This window comes from Plecotus auritus, assembly GCF_963455305.1.
Source record: "Plecotus auritus genome assembly, chromosome: 7".
Lineage (NCBI taxonomy): Eukaryota > Metazoa > Chordata > Mammalia > Chiroptera > Vespertilionidae > Plecotus > Plecotus auritus.
Window position 1 is genome coordinate 60,558,306 of NC_137774.1, and position 20,457 is coordinate 60,578,762.

General features: G+C 41.3%; 1 protein-coding gene across 1 annotated transcript in view; it reads left to right on the forward strand.

Moving 5' to 3' along the window:
• Nucleotides 1–20,457, forward strand: part of LOC308252651 (phospholipid-transporting ATPase ABCA3-like) — a gene marked incomplete at both ends in the record, with an annotated part of 346,909 nt that overhangs the window by 227,101 nt on the left and 99,351 nt on the right. Inside the window, 3 exon segments of the mRNA XM_080677416.1 lie at nt 879–1,128; nt 1,283–1,487; nt 20,234–20,455. Of these exon segments, the coding sequence (XP_080533542.1) occupies nt 879–1,128; nt 1,283–1,487; nt 20,234–20,455 (677 nt within the window).

Consider the following 20,457-nt stretch of genomic DNA (forward strand, 5'->3'; position numbering starts at 1 on the left):
ATATTGAATCCTTAATTGTAATTAATATGTGTTTTTCAGTTCTAACATCAACATTTATTCATTCTATGGACTCTAGTTCTCTGGTGAATTCTCTGTCTCTAATGCCTAGTTTACCTGTGGATCTGCTTCTCTTATTTGTGCTTTTTCTTGGTTCTGTTTTTTGGTATACCTAGAAATTTTCTTACCAGATATTGTGTGTGAAGGCTATAAATAATCTGCAAGAGGTTATATTCTCCTGAGGAGGTTTACTTTCTGATGGCCAAAAAGATTAAGGACAGATGTAAATCCAATCATGGATTTAAGCAATTTGATACTGGATTGAAATTGTTATAAGGACTGGTCTATTTCTTACTCAGTCTTACTCCTAAGCTATAGCTCTTCATGAGCTCTATTGAGGAATAGAGGATTTACCACAAGGCACCACCACCATTAACAGATCTAAAATGCCTCAAAAGGAAAAGACACACAGAATGAATGCATTTTCATTCTTTCCAAGGTCTTGGACCCCAATTGTTTATTGCTTTCCTAGATATATGATACCTTAAAATAGGTGACTTCTCATTTCTTTTATCCATTTTCTCACAGGAAGTTTTTGTCTGCTGAAAGATAAGCAATAAAATCTATAAGTGAAAGTACTCATAGATAAATTTAAGACAGATAAGTAAGTGTAAAGAGTCTATACCAGGCCACCTGTGTTTTCTCAGAGAAGTAGGAATTTAGATTATGGGCAATTAAGTGCTTAAGGAGAATGGCAAATGTTTGAAATAATCATTCTCAGAAAACTGAAAGGGATAATAACCAAGTAAAATTAGTTGCTCTTCTTCCCGAACATATATTGTGTTTTGGACAAACTGACCAGTATTGCGTCCTTATCCTAGGTGACCTACTAAAATATTTGATGGAAAATGAAGATTGTATTCACTTATGCATTGTTGCATTTTCCATTGAGGTGAAAAAAGATAAAATAACATTTACTGGTCTGTTCAACAATCAAGCATACCATTCACCATCCCTGTCCCTGGCAATGCTAGACAATATTCTTTTCATGTCAACTTCTGGCCCCGATGCTTCCATCACAGTCGTCAATAAACCACAGCCAACCTCTGCTTATAAGAAATACAGCACAATGTATGTTTTTCCTTTCATTAGAATGAAATGTTATACTTAAATGCTCTTATACGATGTTGATGATATCTGTATGATTAAAAATAGCAATTGATAGAAATGTGTATTTTCTGCTGTTGATTTTTTTATATATCTACTTTTGTTCCTTCTTTTCTAGGTTGTCAGAAGGAGAGCAGGTGGCCATAAATATACATTTTGGGATGGCACTTTTGGTCAGTGGCTTTTGTCTCCTGACAGTGACTGAGAGAATCAGTAAGGCAAAGCTCATCCAGTTTCTGAGTGGGGTCTATGTCCTTGCATACTGGATTTCTGCTCTACTGTGGGACCTCATCATCTTCTTCATTGCTTGCTGCCTACTGCTGGTGAGTGTTAAATAAATATTTTTTTAAATAAATATTTTTTGAGAGCTTGTTTATTTTCTGTACCCTGTGGAAGTTTGCTATTCTCCAATTATATCATAAACCTAACTCTGCTGATAAATTACCTTTGCTCATTATCTTAGAAAACGTATTGAAATGTGTAAAAATTTTAATCAAGAGGCCCGTGAAAGAAAATCTTTGGAATTTATAATGATTTTTTATCCTCACCCAAGGATATGCTTATTGGTTTTAGAGAGAGAGGAAGGAAGAGATAGAGAGCTAGGGAGACTGAGAGAAACAGAGAGAGAGAGAGAGGTGAAACAGAAACATCAAGAGATTACCTCCCATATGCACCCCAAACATATTAAACCCCCAGCCTAGGTATGTGCCCTGACCAGAAATCAAACCCACAATTTTTTGGTGTATGGGATGATACTTCATCTGACTGAGCCACCAAGCCAAGGCCATAATAATTTTATGAGCTGAATTATATCCCCCCAAATTCATATGTTTAAGTTCTAAACACCAGTTCTTTAAAAATGTAACTATATTTAAAGATGGGGCTTTCAAATAGTTATTATTTGCATTTAAAATTCAAGTTAACATGAAGCAGTTAGAGTGGGTCCCAATTCAATCTGATTGGTGTCCTTTTTATGAAGAGAAAGTTTAAACATACAAAAAGACAAGGTAGTATAAACCATCCAAGCACTGCAGCAACTAAAAGAAAACTTAAAAAGCAGGAGGAGAGACTAAGAGAGCTTTGGGACAACACAAAACAAACAAACAACAACAAAAAAAGCTCACATAATAGGGGTTCCAGAAGGGGAGGAAGTGGAGCAAGGAATAGGAAACCTGTTTGAAGAAATGACAGAAAATTTCCCTGAAGTTGGGAAGAAAAAAAACCCACAAAAGTCTAAGAAGCACACAGAGTCCAAACAAGATGAATCCAAAAATACCAACACTAAGACACATCATAATTACATTGGTAAACATCAATGACAAAGTAAGAATCTTAAAGGCTGCCAGAGAGAGACAGAAAATTACCTACAAGAGATCTTTGATTAGACTATCAACTGATTTCTCAACAGAAACACATCAGGTCAGAGGGAATGGAATGAAATATACAAGGTCATTCAAGGCAAGGGACTGAATCCAAGAATACTATACCCAGCAAGGCTGTCATTCAAAATTGAAGGTGAAATTAGGAGCTTTACAGCCAAAAAAGGGCTAAGTGAGTTTATTACCACCAAGCCAGCAATGCAAGAAATACTAAAGGAACTGCTTTAAAAAGAAGAAATAGAATTGGAAGAAGGAAAACGGGCATAAAGAATAAAAATGGTGACAAACAAGAACCTATCAATAATAACCTTAAACATAAATGGATTAAATGCCCCAATCAAAAGATATAGGGAAGCTGAATGGTTAGAAAACATGACCCATGTATTTACTGTCTACAATAGACCCACCTCAGAACAAAGGACTCACACAGACTGAGAGTGAAGGGATGGAAAAAAATTTGGCATAATATTAGAAATAAACTACAATAAAAACAAAACAAAAATTCAAACACTTGGAGGCTAAATATCATGTTATTAAACAATGATTGGGTTACCAAAGAGATCAAAGAAGAAATAAAAATCATTCTCCAAACAAATGACAATGAAAACACAACAATCCAAAATCTATGAGACACAGTGAAAGCATTCCTGAGGGAAGTTCATAGCATTACGGGCCTACCTCAAAAAAACAAGGAAAAATGGTAATAAATTATCTATCTCTACAACTTAAAAAATTAGAAAGAGAGCAACAAGAAAATCCCAGAGTGAGCAGAAGGAAGGAAATAATAAAGATCTGAGCAGAAATAAATGACATAGAGAGGATCCAAGATGGCGGTGTAGGTAAACACCTAAATTGCTGCCTCGCACAAATAGAAGGAAAGAGAAAACAGCATTGAGAGGTGCACAAGCACTGAAAAGCTGAGGTACGGGGGCGCGCGATCCGGACTGGCGATGGGCGACTAGAAGCGCTGCTTTTTTCAACCTGAAGGGAGACAAGCTCTGGATTACTCCGAACTCCAGTTTCTGGGGAGACGCGCAGGACCCAAACTCCTACAGGGAGAAGCTGGACTGTCTGCCATCGGGTTGGAAAGTGAGGGAGGCTTGCTTGCAGGGCTGCGTGCAGGAATAATTGTTTACTGCTCTGGGGTGCAGGACTCGGGGACACAGTCGGAAACGCAGAGCCTTACTGGCAGCCATCGCTGTTTGCCACGCCCTAGCCTAGTGACGCCCTGAGACCCCACCCGGCACAATCTACAAACCCACCCAAGCTCCATCCAGCGGCTTTAGCATATGAATGGCCTGCCCTATCGCAGCTGAATATAGCAAACTTGCAGCCCGGGTCAGACAGCTCCAAAACCTCCAAACCCCAAGCAAAGAGGAGAAAACTGTAGTTCTCACTGGAGCTCCTGCTGGGTGGCCTCAGACAGTAGCTGACCTGCACCCCATTGGAGATACAGAAGCCTGTGTACCTAGTGGTCAGTGTGAGACACCAGATTTCAACTCCTCACATCCATAAGTGACACATTCAAGAGGCAGACTCAGTGAGCACCAAAACCCCACTGAAACAAGTCCTGCACCATAAGCGTGTCTCCAGTGCAGCAGTTCTTCCATTATAGACACAACGGGTCCTCACAGCCAATTGTCCTGGAAGTCAATTCCTCCCAGTGTACCAACAGCAATCAAGGCTTAACTACACCAAGACTTTGCACTCAGCCCACAAAAGGGTATACCAAGAGCATCCACCTCAGGTGATTGGGGAGGCTGAGCTACTGGCCCCTATAGGTCACCTACCACACAAAGCCACTCCATCAATACAGGGAAGCAACAAAATGCAGAGACAAAGAAACATGTCACGAATGAAAGAAATGGAGGAAAGCAAACTACTGGACGACATAGAGTTCAGAACCACATTTATAAGGTTACTCAAGAATCTTCTAAAAACCGCCGAGAAACTTGATGAGACCTCTGAGGAGCTTAGTGAGACCTTCGATGACCTTAATGAGAATGCCAAAAAAATGGAAAAGGACCAGTCAGAAATTAAGCATACACTGTGTAAAATAAAGAATATACAGAAACTCAACTGTAGATCAACGTACCCCAAGAATCAAACCAAAGATCTGAAATATGAGGAAACAAAAAACACCCAACCAGAAAAACAAAAAGAAAAAGGAATCCAAAAATATGAAGATAATGTAAGGATCCTCTGGGACAACTTTAAGCGTACCAACATTTGAATTTTTGGGGTACCAGAAGAAGAGAGAGAGCAAAATATTGAAAACCTATTAGAAGAAATAATGACAGAAAACTTTCCCTACCTGGTGAAAGAAATAGACTTACAAGTTCAGGAAGAGCACAGAACCCCGTACAAGAGGAATCCAAAGAGGACCACACCAAGACACATCATAATTAAAATGCCAAGGGCAAAAGACAAAGAGAGAATCTTGAAAGCAGCAAGAGAAAAATGGCTAGTTACCTACAAGGGAGGACCCATATGACTGTCAGCTGATTTCTCAACAGAAACTATGCAGGCCAGAAGGGAGTGGCAAGAAATATTCAAAGTGATGAATGGCAAGAACCTACAACCAAGATTACTCTACCCAGCAAAGCTATCTTTCAGAGTTGAAGGTCAGATAAAGAGCTTCACAGACAAGAAGAAGCTAAAGGAGTTCATCACCACTAAACCAGGATTACATGAAATGCTGAAGAGTATTCTTTAAGAAGAGGAAGAAGAAGAAAAAGGTAAAAATAAAAATTATGAACAACAAAATGACATCAAATACATACCTAGCAACAAGTAAATCCAAAAATCAAGTGAATAAAAAATCTGAAGAACAGAATGGACTAGTGAATATAATAGAATCAGGGACATAGAAAGGGAGTGGACTGACGATTCTCAGGGGGTAGGGGGTGTGAGGGGTGCGGGAAGAGATTGGACAGAAATCTTACACCTATGGATGAAGACAGTGGCGGGGGGTAAGGGCATTGGATGGGATGGGGAATCAGGTGGAGGGGAGCTATGGGGGAAAAAAAAGAGGAACACCTGTAGTAATCTGAAAAATAAAGATTTATTTAAAAAATAAATAAAAAATATTTTTAAATTATTTAAAAAAAAGAATTAAATGAGGAAAAAATAGAGAGGAAAAAAAATGTCCAAAAGATCAATAAAACCAAATGTTGGTTCTTTGAAAGGATCTAAGATGAGTGGATTAAAAACCTGTGATGCGGGGGCGGGGGGAAGATGGCAGCTGTGACGGAGGTGAGGGAGAGGAAGTGAGAGAGTGAGGGTATGAAAGGAGAGTGTGTGGATGTGTGTGGTGTGTGTGTGAGTGAGTGAGGGAAAGTTAAATCTTGCAGGAGCAGCAGGGGCTGGCAGACAGGCTCTCCTTGACAAGGAGAGACTACCACCGCTGCGGGCACTCCCCGGATGGCGGGACTCCAGCACGGAGCCTACGCCATCTTGAAGGGGAGAACAGCCTTTTTTAGAAACTCACCAACACCACCAACCAGACAGGCTTTGGAACTGCCCCACGACCCAGCATCCACTCCAGCCAAAATCCTGCTACCCCAGCTGCAGACCCGCGGACCCTGGGACCTCCACCTCCAAAGGTGTACTGCTCAGCAGCAATAAGTGCAATCTCCCCCTCCCCAGCGGCAGAACTCCGGATTCGCGAGTATCCAACCCCGCAGGCGGATTTGCATGTCTCCAGCTGCCCAGGGCACTCCACTCCTTAGGCAGCACTTGGGAGCCACTGAGAGCCCCCAAGAGTGTGATTCTTCACAGACAAGGGCACGCAGCCCCGCAGTAGAAATTCTGAATTCGCTCTTCCTGGATAACTGCCCACATTCACCCCAGTGGCTCAACTGGAGTGCCAGGACCCCTCAGAGTGCATCAGAACTCTGCACCCAGCAAGCACACCTCCACAGAGGCGAAGTTCCAACAGGCAGGCACCCTGAGCCCATCTACTCACAGGGCGCTAGTGGGAGCCACTGTGAGCACTCCCTGGGTGCAATTTTGAACAAGTGGGGGTGCACTCCCCCCTAGCAGTAGAAGTTTTGAATTCACTCATCCTGGATACCAGCCCACAGGCACTTCAATTGCGCAGCTACACTGCCAGTGCCCTTCAGAGTCCTTCAGTGTGCCTCGCTGGCAAACGTACCATGGGTGCTCCTTTGAGCCGCCACTGGGAGTAAGCGTCTATCCACCACAGGTGCAACAGCAAAAGCTGGGTCTGCCCACCCCAATACTGCAGAACTCTGGGCACCACAGTCACACCTTTCCAGAGAGCAGGCCCCCTAAGCCCCATCACCTCAACAGACGGTTCCTGGGTGCCACTTGAGTCCCTGCTGGGCACATGTGATTTCAATTAAGGGTGCAAGACAGCAAAAATTGGGACACTCCCCTCCATGGCGGCTGACTTCTAAACACTGCAGATGTGCCTCTCAAGCTCGTAGGCCTACATCAAGAGAACCCAAATAGCTCACGTAGGGAGCTACACTAGATTAACAAGCCCAGGAGAACTGAGAGATTACTCCAGTAGCACCATCCCCAAAAGAACCTGGGTAGCAAAGCAACTGGGTCTACAATTAAAACATTACAGGAAAACATGGGAAGACAGAAAAAAAAAAGCAATCCCCAAAGGAAAGAAAAAGAGGAACCACCAGAAAGGGAGTTAAATGAATTTGAGGCTAGAAGCTTATCAGAGATAGAATTCAGAGTAATGGTTATAAGGATGTTTAAACTGATGGATGACAAATACACACAACTCAATGACAAATACACACAACTCAATGAGAACTATAAGGAGTTGAATGAGAATGTTACCAACATGAAAAGAAACCAAGAGAAGATGAAGAACGACATAGCTGCAATAAAGAACACAATGGAAGGCCTAAACTGTAGACTAGAAGAGGCTGAGGACCGCATCAGCGAATTAGAAGACAAGGTAGGAAAAAACACACAAACACAGCAGCAACTGGAAAGAAGACTTAAAAAGCAAAAGGAGAGCCTAAGGGAGCTTTGGGACAACACAAAATGAAACAACATTCACTTAATAGGGATACCAGAAGGAAAGGAAGAGAAGCAAGGAATAGAAAACCTGTTTGAAGAAATAATGACAGAAAACTTCCCTGATATTGGCAAGAAAAAAACTACGCAAGTCCAAGAAGTACATAGAGTCACAAACAAGTTGAACCCCAAAAGACTGACACCAAGACACATCATAATTAGATTGGCAAACACCAACGACAAAGTAAGAATCTTAAAGGCTGCCAGAGAGAGACAGAAAGTTACTTACAGGGGATCTCCTATTAGAATATCAACTGATTTCTCAACAGAAACACACCAGGCCAGAAGGGAATGGAATGAAATATACAAAGTGATTCAAAGCAAGGGACTGAATCCAAGAATACTATACCCAGCAAGGCTATCATTCAAAATTGAAGGTGGAATCAGGAGCTTCACAGACAAAAAAGGGCTAAGAGAGTTTATCACTACCAAGCCAGCAATGCAAAAAAAGCTAAAGGGACTGCTGTAAAAAGAAGAAAGAAAAAGGCAAGAAGAAACAAAAACACTAAGGAAAAATATGACAACAAACATATACTTGTCAATAATAACATTAAATGTAAATGGATTAAATGCACCAATCAAAAGACATAGGGTAGCTGAATGGATAAGAAAGCATGACCCATATATTTGCTGTCTACAAGAGACCCATCTCAGAGCAAAGGATTCACACAGACTGAGAGCAAAGGGATGGAAAAACATTTTTCAGGCAAAAGGAAATGAAAAAAAGCTAGGATTGTGATACTTATATCTGATAAAATAGACCTCAAAATAAAGGCCATAATAAGAGATAAGGAAGGCCACTACATGATACTAAAGGGAGCAATTAAACAAGAAGATATAACTCCGGTAAACATATATGCACCCAATGCAGGAGCACCCAAATACATAAAAAATCTCCTGGAAGATATCAAGGGAGAGATCGACAACAATACCATCATAGTAGGAGACTTTAATACACCACTGACATCACTGGATAAATCCTCTAGACAAAAAATCAGCAAAGAAACAGCAATTCTAAATGACACACTAGATCAGATGGACCTAATTGACATCTTCAGAGCATGTTACCCCAAAGCCACAGAATATACGTTCTTCTCAATTGCACATGTGACATTTTCAAAAATAGACCACATATTGGGTCACAAGCAAAATCTTCCCAAATTCAAAAAGATTGAAATTATATCAAGCATTTTCTCAGATCACAATGGTATAATATTAGAAATAAACTACAATGAAAACATTCCAAAAAATTCAAACACTTGGAAGCTGATTAGCATGCTACTAAACAATGATTGGGTTATCAATGAGATCAAAGAAGAAATTAAAAACATCCTGGAGACTAATGACAATAAAAACACAACATTGCAAATCCTATGGGACACAATGAAAGCAGTCCTGAGAGGGAAGTTTATAGCTCTACAGGCCTACCTCAAAAAACAAGAAATAATGGTAATTAATCATCTAACTCAACAACTCAAAGAATTAGAAAGAGAGCAACAAGAAAAGCCCACAGTGAGCAGAAGAAAAGAAATAATAAAGATCAGAGCAGAAATGAATGACATAGAGACCAAAAAAACAATACAAAAGATCAATGAAACCAAGAGCTGGTTCTTCGAAAGGATAAACAGGATTGATGAACCTCTAGCCAGGCTCACCAAAAAGCAAAGAGAGAGGACCCAAATAAACAAAATCAGAAATCAAAGAGGTGAAATAACAACAGACCCCACAGAAATACAAAGGATTGTTTAAAAATACTATGAACAACTCTATTCTAACAAACTAGACAACCTGGAGAAAATGGACACATTCCTAGAAAAATATGACCTTCCAAAACTCAATCAGGAAGAATCTAAACATCTCAATAGGCCAATAACTATGGAAGAAATTGAAGCAGTCATCAAAAAGCTTCCAGCAAACAAAAGCCTGGAGCCAGACGACTTCACAGGGGAGTTTTACCAAACATTCAAGGAAGAACTAAAACCTATCCTCCTCAGACTATTCCAAAAAATTCAAGAGGAAGGAACACTTCCAAGCTCATTCTATGAAGCCAGCATCACCCTAATACCAAAACCAGATAAAGATAACACAATGAAAGAATTACAGGCCAATATCCCTCATGAACATAGATGCCAAAAATCCTCAACAAAATTCTAGCAAATCAAATCCAGCAGTACATCAGAAAGATCATACACCATGACCAAGTAGGATTTATCCCGGGGATGCAAGGATGGTACAATATTCACAAATCAATAAATGTGATACAGCACATAAACAAATTGAGAGATAAAAATCATATAGTCATATCAATTGATGCAGAAAAAGCATTTGACAAAATCCAATACCCTTTCTTGATAAAAACTCTCAGCAAGGTGGGGATAGAAGGATCCTACCTCAACATAATAAAAGCCATATATGACAAACCTACAGCCAACATTATACTCAATGGGCAAAGACTAAAACCATTTCCCCTAAGAACAGGAACAAGACAGGGATGCCAACTCTCACCCCTCCTGTTCAACATAGTGCTGGAAGTACTAGCCATTGTGATCAGACAAGAAGAAATAAAAGGCATCCAAATTGGAAAAGAAGAAGTAAAACTGTCATTTGCAGATGACATGATACTGTACATAGAAAACCCTAAAGACTCCATCAAAAAATTATTAGACTTAATAAATGAATTTGGCAATGTAGCAGGATACAAAATTAACACCAAGAAATCTATGGCATTTCTATACACCAATAATGAACTTACAGAAAAAGAGACTAAAAAAGAAATCCCATTTACCATCGTACCAAAAAAAAATTAAGATACCTAGGAATAAACTTAACTAAGAGGTAAAAGACCTATACGTGGAAAACTACATGATACTGAAAAAAGAGATAGAGGAAGATGTAAACAGATGGAAGAACATACCATGTTCATGGATTGGTAGAGTCAACATCATCAAAATGTCCATACTACCCAAAGCAATCTATAAATTCAATGCACTTCACATTAAAATACCAAAGGCATATTTCACAGACCTAGAACTAACCTTCAAAAAATTCATCTGGAATAAAAAAAAGACCCCGAATAGCTGCAGCAATCCTGAGAAAGAAGAACAAAGTAGGGGAGATCTCAATACCAGATATCAAGCTGTATTACAAAGCCACTGTTCTCAAAACTGCCTGGTACTGGCACAAGAACAGACATATAGATCAATGGAATAGAATAGAGAACCCAGAAATCGACCCAAACCACTATGCCCAATTAATATTTGACAAAGGAGGCATGAACATACAATGGAGTCAAGACAGTCTCTTCAACAAATGGTGTTGGGAAAATTGGACAGTTACATGCAAAAAAAAATGAAACTAGATCACCAACTTTCACCATACACAAAAATAAACTCAAAATGGATAAAGGACTTAAACATAAGATGGGAAACCATAAAAATACTAGAGGAATCCACAGGCAGAAAAATCTCAGATACATGCCCAAGGAACTTCTTCACTGATACTGTTCCCAAGGCAATGGAGACTAAAGAGAAAATAAACAAATGGGACTACATCAAAATAAAAAACTTTTGCATGGCAAAGGAAACCATCAATAAAACAACAAGAAAGCCCACTGCATGGGAGAAGATATTTGCCAATGATATCAATGATAAAAGTTTAATCTCCAACATTTACAGAGAACTCATACAACTTAACAAAAAGAAGATAACCCAATCAAAAAATGGGCAACTGATCTAAATAGACACTTTTCAAAAGAAGACAGAAGGAAGGCCAAGAGACATATGAAAACCTGCTCAATGTCACTAATCATCAGAGAGATGCAAATCAAAACAACAATGCGGTACCATCTTACACCTGTCAGAATGGCTATCATCAACAAATCAGCAAATGACAAGTGTTGGCGTGGATGTGGAGAAAAAGGAACTCCTTTGCACTGCTGGTGGGAATGCAGACTATTGCAGCCACTGTGGAGAACAGTATGGAGTTTCCTCAAAAAACTAAAAATGCAACTCCCATTTGACCCAGTGATTCCACTTCTAGGAATATATCCCAAGAAACTAGAAACACCAATCAGAAAGGATATATGCACCCCTATGTTCATAGCAGCACAATTCACCATAGTTAAGATTTGGAAACAGCCTAAATGCCCATCAGCAGATGAGTGGATTAAAAAACTGTGATACATCTACACAATGGAATACTACACTGCAGTAAAAAAGAAGGAGTTCTTACCATTTGCAGCAACATGGATGGAGATGGAGAGCATTATGCTAAGTGAAATAAGCCAGGCAGAGAAAAATAAATATCACATGATCTCTCATTTGTGGAATATAATGAATGGCATAGACTGATGAACAAGAACAGATCCAGAGACTGAGAAACGTTGATCAGAACCTCAAACCACAGGGAAGGAGGGGGTCGGTGGGAGTAAGGTGGAGAGATCAACCAAGGGACTTGTGTGCATGCATATGAGCCTAATCAATGGACACAGACAACAAGGCGGTGGGGCATGAGTGGGGCGTGGGGAGTAATGGGGGAATAAGGACACATATGTAAAAAAATAATAATAAAATAAAATAAAATAGAAAAGAAATTGTGAGGTAACCAGAACCCCAAGAATGCCTGAGAACGTCTTTCTTGCCATACTAGCAGTCATCAGCTGTACGGTAATATTATCTGAGGAAAATGGGGAAGTATTTTGGACTTATGTTCCTGACCCTTCATGGGTAAGAGCCCTTACGTGGGCTCATTCCCCGCCTAATGTAGTCACCAATAATACCAAACACCTTGGTCATCCAGGAGGACCATGAGTGGGGCAAGGAAGTATAATTACACAGGGGTCGCCACCCAGCTTCCCTTTTGTATGACACAAAATCAAAGCACTGCTCCTTTGTGTGTAAAATTAAAGAGAGGTTTCTGGCTTGCGTGGATACCAAAGGAAGGGACTATCATTACTTGTTCCCGGTAGAGGTGCAGAAAATATAACTAAGATCTTGTCTATACAAAAAGAAATTGACAGCCAGTTTGAAATGAAATTGCCATGGCCTAGAGCAAAGAATATCCTTACATGATATTATTCTACAATGTCATTATAATTTTCTCCAGATTTGTATTACCCCCATTACCTATAATAGTACCGTGCACCCTTGGGAATCAATAAAAATCATTTTTTGGTGCTTGGAGACAAAGGTAACACATCTCTTGATATTTTAGAATTACAACAGCATAATGTACAATTATCCCAAACAAACTTACAAACTAATTCTTTGAATGTCTGGCAGCAATTTAAAAAGGACATGAAAGGATTTAATCCCTTCCACTGTGTAAAGGGCCCCCTGGGAAGGCACCTGAGCATTCTATATTGGCCCCTCTTGCCCTTTTTGGCCAAAAGGGACCCTCTTCTCACAATCCAATTGCCCACAGCTGTTGCCTGTGCTTTCTGTTCATGCTGAGGTTGAAGCCTCGTGGTGGCTGGTACCATGGATCTGTCTCTCGCCCAGTGAGGTGAGCTGGGCCCTCCCTGGAGAAGAAACCTGGGTTTCCCAAGATAAGTGATTAGTGCCGGGGCCCCACCAGCAGGCGAGGGGATCCCAAGGCAGGTGCTGGGCATGGAGGCCATGGGGGCATAGGCTACCAAGGAGACAGAACTGAACCTCACATCACCCTGCTTGGCCCCGGAGGATGGCTGGTTAGCCAGAGACAGGTAAGATTCCTCAGGGAAGGAACAACCTAAGACAGGCACAGTCGCAGAGGGGCCATCAGGAGAGAACTTGGGGGTCAACAGAGGTGGGGTGGGGCATAGACCCTCATCCCCCCGACCTTGCAGGGGCCTGAACCTTCACCCCTTCTGAGGGAGGTTTCCTGCCCCCATGGCTGCTTCGCTTCCCATGCCCAGTTCAAATCGGGACCCAGGTAACAGACAAGAGACTTGGCCTACAGTAGCTGCCCTCTCACTGTAACAAGACTGGTTTGAGTGGTCTTGTACCCATGGTGTGGGGAAGTGGGTTTTTGATATCTAAATCCAGCCTAGCACCAGGAATGCTCAGGGCCTACTCAAGAAGGCAAGTAATCCTTTCCACTAATATTTACAGGGTAAAATAAGATTGTTGTTAGAGTATTAAATTTGACAGTGTTATGCCCAGATTTTGTGATCCCCAAAGACCACCAGGGAGCCGAGTCCAATGCAAAAGCAAAGAGCCTTTATTCGAGCTAGCTCGAGCTCAGTCCCCCCCACACACACACACACCGGCGCAGCTGCGAGGTGGAGAGAGAGAGAGAGCTTCAATAGGACAAAGGTTTTATAGGGGTCTGGGGCAGGGGGAGGGTCCCCTGAGTTGGCTGACCCCGATTGGTCAGTTCCAGGTCAGGGTTTTATTTCAGGGTTTTACAGCAGGGACTTACCCCAGGGCTTTACAGCAGGTTCTTACAGCACAAAGGACAGGAAATGATTATCACCTTCCTGGGTCTGAGCTATGCCCTGCTACCTCCTGATGGGTGAAGGAGCATGCTACGGTATAGCCCAATTTGGGCCTAGCTGCTTTCTTGTAGTTTTTCTCGGAAGGGAGGTTATTCTGGGGACAGGATGAAAGGCCTAGCACAAAAATGGAGTCTCTGCCCTTTCAACAGTAAAATAGTAGTCAAGTTCTCAGACTAATTTAAATTGGCTAAGTGAAATAAGTGAATATTCTAGAAAAATTAATGGTACTGGACAAAAAGCTGTTCCTAAAGTGTTAACTAAAATTTTTATTGGTAGCCCTAACCGGTTTGGCTTAGTGGATAAAGCGTCGGCCTGCAGACTGAAAGGTCCCAGGTTCGATTCCGGTCAAGGGCATGTACCTTGGTTACGGGCACATCCCCAGTAGGAGGTGTGCAGGAGGCAGCTGATCGATGTTTTTCTCCCATCGATGTTTCTAACTCTCTATCCCTCTCTCTTCCTCTCTGTAAAAAGGCAATAAAATATATTTAAAATTTTTATTGGTAGTTCATCTCATGGTAAAATTGCGTAACATGTAATGAACCTAAAGCAGTCATATTTTAGTGCAAAAAATTAAAATTTTAAAGCTATCAAGACTACATTATAAAATTTCCAAAAGCCTCCTAATATTTAAATCAAAAAAGGGGGGATAGTAGAAGAATATCATGTAAGGAAAAATATCCTGTAAGTAAATTACATCTAGAAAATTTTTACTTTAGAAAATTAACTTTCATTGGTAATGCTAATATCAAGACACCCATGAAAAACACACGTGGTGTCAAAACAAACCAAAGAAAAATCGTTTGGGCAAAAAAATGAAAAAGGATCCCAAGTCAAATTTATAGAAAAGATTCCTATATTAACTTTTGGTCGAGAATATGTTTGTATATTTTCAGAAAACAACTCCAAGACCATGTGAATTCCTGCAACAGAGAGGAATTGACAGGACTGCTCCAGCCATGAAGACAGAAGAGAAACAGTCCAGAGATGGAAGACGCTGACGACGCCTTGCCATACTAGCAGTCAGCAGCTGTGCGTCGCTACAGGTTGCCCAGGACCAAACCAGAGAGGGTCGGACCTGCATTACCACCATTTGTCCACCATCCAGAACTGAAATATCATTGCTGACATGTACACATAAGGAACTGTTTGACACTGAAATTGGGACTCAAAAGAACTGTTGGCCCAGAAAGAAACTCACTACAGACTGATTCATTTGTCTCTCAGCATAACCATTATTGCTTGTCTCATTTTCGGTTTTTATAAATGTATTCTAGTATCACATGATCTCACTCATCTAGGAGAAATAATGAACAATATAAACTGATGAACAAAAACAGACCTGGAGACAGGGAAGCATCGATCAGACTGTCAAACCTCAGAGGGAAGGTAGGGGAGGGTGGGGGTAAGGGGGAGAGATCAACCAAAGGACTTGTATGCATGCATATAAGCCTAACCAGTGGTCACGGACAACAGGGGGTGGGGGCATGTGTGGGGAGGGGTTTGGGATGGGAATGGGGGGATGAGGACAAATATGTGATACCTTAATCAATAAAGAAATTAATTTTTAAAAAAGAAAAAAAAAGAAAGAAAAATAATTAATAAAACAAAACAAAACAAAACACCTGTGGTACATCTACACAATGGAATACTATGCTACTATAAAAAAAGAAGGAACTCTTACCATTCACAACAGCGTGGATAGACCTGGAGAGCATTATGCTAAGCAAAATAAGCCAATTGGAGAAAGATAAATATCACATGATCTCACTCATTTGTGGAATATAATGAACAAGGTAAACTGATGAACTGAAATAGAACCAGTCATAGAAGCATGCAACAGACCATCCAACCTAAGAGGGAAGGCAGGGGAGGGGGGTAAGCGATCAACCAAAGGACTTGTATGTGTGCATATAGGCATAACCAATGGACACAGACAGTAGGGGGTGAGGGTATGTGCTGGGGAGTGCGAGTGGCTGGGGAGAGGTCAATGGGGGGTGGGGGTGGAAAAGGAAACTTATGTAATACTTTAAACAATAAAGAATTTAAATGATAGGGGAAAAAAAGAAGTCTCATCTCGGGTTGTCTGACAATGTGACTCCCCGGCCTCGTGGTGCAAGTTGTTGTGGTGTGCTTGTGGTTCCGGCTCTTGTGGAAAGGGGTGCCTGAGGTCTCACTGGCCTGCATTCACTGTGAGATCCCTGAGTCCATGGCCTGGGAGGAAGGGGTCTCTGGGCCTGAGGTAGTGTGACTCTGGCTGGTGTGGTGTGGTTCTTACTGGGGTAGTGTTACACTACAAATCACTGCGAGGGTCCAGGAGCCTGTGATGGTGGGAGGCATGTGTCCCATAGTCTGTGGATCAGGCAGCGGGGACTCTGGCCAGGGTGATCTCACTCTGTGAATCACAGGGGCCTGGGGGCGTGGGGGGGGGGGCAGGAGGAGCCAGCAGCTGGGGATGCGGGAATCTTGGAATCTGTGGCTGAAACAGCACAACCTTGACCGGAGAAGCAGCACGGGAAGGGGAAGTCATGGGGTCTGCTGCTGGAGCCTTGTGTCCTCAGCTGAAGAGGCACACACTCAGCAACTCATGAGGGGCCCAAAGTCCAGAGGCCTGGGAAGTGGTAGTGGCAGGTTCTACAGCTGAAGCCATGCACCCTTGCCTGCAGAGGTGCACACTTAGCAACTTATCGATGGGCCCAGGATCCAGTGACCTAGGAAGCGGTATTCTTGGTGTCTGTTGCTGGAGCAGCATGCCTGCAGTGTTCAGAAGCCAGCCTGGGAGGGGGAAGTCGCGGGCCCTGCTGGGCTGGAGCGGTGCAACTGTGGTGTCCAGGAGCCAGTGGCCAGGAGGTGGACGTCCTGGGGTCTGCAGGTCTGAGCCGAGGCAGCATGAGTTTGGCTGGGGTGACTGCAGTGTCCAAGGCAGTCTGGGTGGTGGTGAGGCTGGGTTCCTAGTGGAGGCCACTCTCCCCTTCGGAATGGCATGGGTTCCATGCCCGAGCCCCACAGCCCCGGGAGTGCCCACAGCAGTGGCAGGGGCTCCCTGTCCACGAGAGCCTGGTCTGCCAGCCCCTGAGACTTGAGAGATCTAACTGTCACACACACACACACACACACACACATACAAACACACACACACACACACACACCACACACCACACATGTCCACACACGCCCCTTTCACTCACTCACACCCTCTCCCTTACTGCTGTCCTGCCAGCTGCCATCTTCTCATCTCCTACAAAGCATTATTAAAAGAGATTGCAAAAAAGCCTGATCAGTGTGGCTCAGTGATTGAGAATTGACCTATGAACCAGTAGGTCACAGGTCAATTCCTGGTCAAGGCACTTGCCCAGGTTGTGGGCTCCATCCCCAGTAGAGGTCATGCAGGAGGCAGCCAATCAGTGATTCTCTGGCATTGTTCATGTTTCTATCTCTCTCTCCCACTCCCTTCCTCTCTGAAATCAATAAAAATCTATTAAAATTTTAAGAGGTTGAAAGAGATAGAATGAAATGGGAAGATTTCCATGTTCATGGATTGGAAAAATCAACATAGTTAAATCTACATATAGATTTAATGCAATCCCCATGAAAATCCCAATTCCATTTTTAAAAGAAATAGAACAAAAACATTATCAGATTTGTATGGAATCACAAAACACCGCAAATAGCCAAAGCAATCCTGAGAAAAAAGAATGAAGCTGGAGGTATCATGCTGCCTGACTTCAAATTATACTGAAGTACAATAATAATCAAACAGCATGGTATTGGCAGAAAAACACATACGCAAACCAATGTAACAGATTTGGGAGTGTAGACATAAAACCACATGTATATCAGCAAATAATTTTTTACAAGGAGCCAAAACATACAATGAAGTAAGGAAAGCCTCTTCAATAAATGCTGCTGGGAGAATTGTAAAGATACATGCAAAAGAATGAAAGTAGAATATAGTTTGTCTCCATGTACAAAAATTTATTCAAATGGCCTAGCCTGTGTGGCTCAGTGGATTGAACATCATCCCACACACCAAAAGGTCACCTGGCCAGGGTATATGCCCAGGTTGTGGGCTCGAGCCCCAGTACGGGGTGTGCATGAGTTGACCGATTGATGATTCTTTCTCATCATGGATGTTTCTATCTCTCTTTCCATCTCCCTTTATGTCTATCTAAAAATCAATAAAATCACATTTTTAAAAAAGTTAGAAAATTTACTCAAATGAACAAGAGACCTAAATATAAGATCTGAAACAATAAATTACATGAAAGAAAAGATAGGTACTAAAAGTATGAGCCTTGGTCTTAGAAGACATTTCATGAATTTGACCCCAAAGGCAAGGGAAGTAAAGGCAAAAATAATGAATGGGACTATATCAAACTAAAAAGCTTCTGCACAACAAAGAAACTGCCAACAAAACAAAAGACAACCAGCAAGATAGAGGAAGCTATTTGGAAACAACAGCTCTGACAAGGGGTTAATATCCAAAACATATAAAGAGCTCATACAATTCAACACCAAACAAATAACCCAATTAAAAAATGTGCAGAGAACCTGAACAGACACCTCTCCCAAGAAGACATACAAATGACCAACAAATATATGCAAAGATGCTCAACTTCACTAGCTATTAGATAAATGCAAATCAAAACTACAATGAAATACAACCCACACTGTTAGAATGGCTATAATAAGCAAGACAAGTAATAACAAGTGTTGGAGAGGTTTTGGAGAAAAAGGAACCTTTATTTACTGCCAGTAGAAATGTAAACTGGTACAGCCACTATGGAAACCAGTATGGAGGCTCCTCAAAAATTAAGAATGTCTTTACCATATAACCCAGCAATCCCACATCTTCTTTATCCAACCATCTATGGAAGAACACTTCAGTTGTTTCCATGTCTTGGCCACGATGAATAAGGCTGCAGTGAATATAGGGGTACATATATCTTTTGGAATAAATGCTTTCAAACTTTTCTGGTGGATATATATGGAATACTACTCAGCGATACGAAAAGATGAAATACTGCCATTGCAACAAAATGGATGGATCTTGAAAATATCATGCTAAGCAAAATAAGTCAGAGAAAGCTAAGAACCATATGATCTCACTCAGATGTGGGGTATAAAACTGAAACTCATAGGCACAGACAACAGAATGGTGGTTACCAGAGGGAAGGGGGTTTAGGAATAAAGGGCAAAGGGTATCAAATATATGGTGTTGGAAGACAATTTGACTTTGCATCATGGGCACACCATGCAATATATGGATCATGTATCATAAAAATGTGATACTTGATACCTATATAATATTAACCCATGTCACCCCAATAAATTTAATTAAAAAAAAGATGGACATGGATACTAAGAAAAGCCTATTGTTGCTACATGTAATTACTCTGTAAAATGAATTATGGGGTGGAGAATGAAAGACAAATTAAAAATCAAAGTGTAATAGCAAAAACATAAGAGAAAACATGGGAGTGGGAATTTAGAGTGCCAGCGAGGCAAAATTTAAAGAGCATAGAATCTGGAGACAATAACCTCAGCTACTTTGGAGTCCGCCACCTCAGGCAAACCACTTACATGGTTTGTGAAATGAGAATAATGACACAACCTTGCTTACCTCGCTGGTTGCTGAGAATGACACTGTAAAGGGAAAAGTACCAACAAGAAAAATAAATTTAGAAAGAAATCCCAGAGTGGCTGAAGTGGATGTGATGGAGTGTGGGAGTAGAATAGAACCAGGAGACCCAGTTTAAAGGTGGATAGCAGTGATAGGTAAGGCATGTAGTGAAGAGGACAAATATTTAAAGAAATGATTTCACTTTAGATAAATAATCTACTTTCTGGGAAAGTTGAGAATTAGGATTATTTGGGGGAAAAGATACTGATTCTGTTTATGAATTTAAAAAACTTTCCCAAGTAAAATTAATAATAATAAAGGGAATTACAGTGGATCTGTCTCTGGACTGCCCTTGTAGAGAAGAAGCGAGTAGGGCTTTATTTTTTTTTTTTAAGGCAAATGATCTAATTAATGAGTATTCTGTGCTAAATAAGGACTGGTCTTGCTATTTCCTTTTCTAAGTGTTCTAGCTTCAATTATTTTTGCACTTAGATCTCACTTGCCTTTATCACTGTATACTGTGTGTTCCAGGGCGTGTTCAAGTTCTGCCAATTGGACGTGTATCTCACAGACTACCACTTCCTGGACACAATGCTGATCTTCATGCTGTTCGGCTGGAATGCCATCCCCCTCATATATCTGCTGAGCTTCCTGTTTTCTAAAAGTACTTCTGCCTACATCAAACTTGTGGTGTTCAGCTACCTTTCAGGCATTTTCAGTCTCCTCATAGATGCCACATTTCAGCTTGGTAAGTG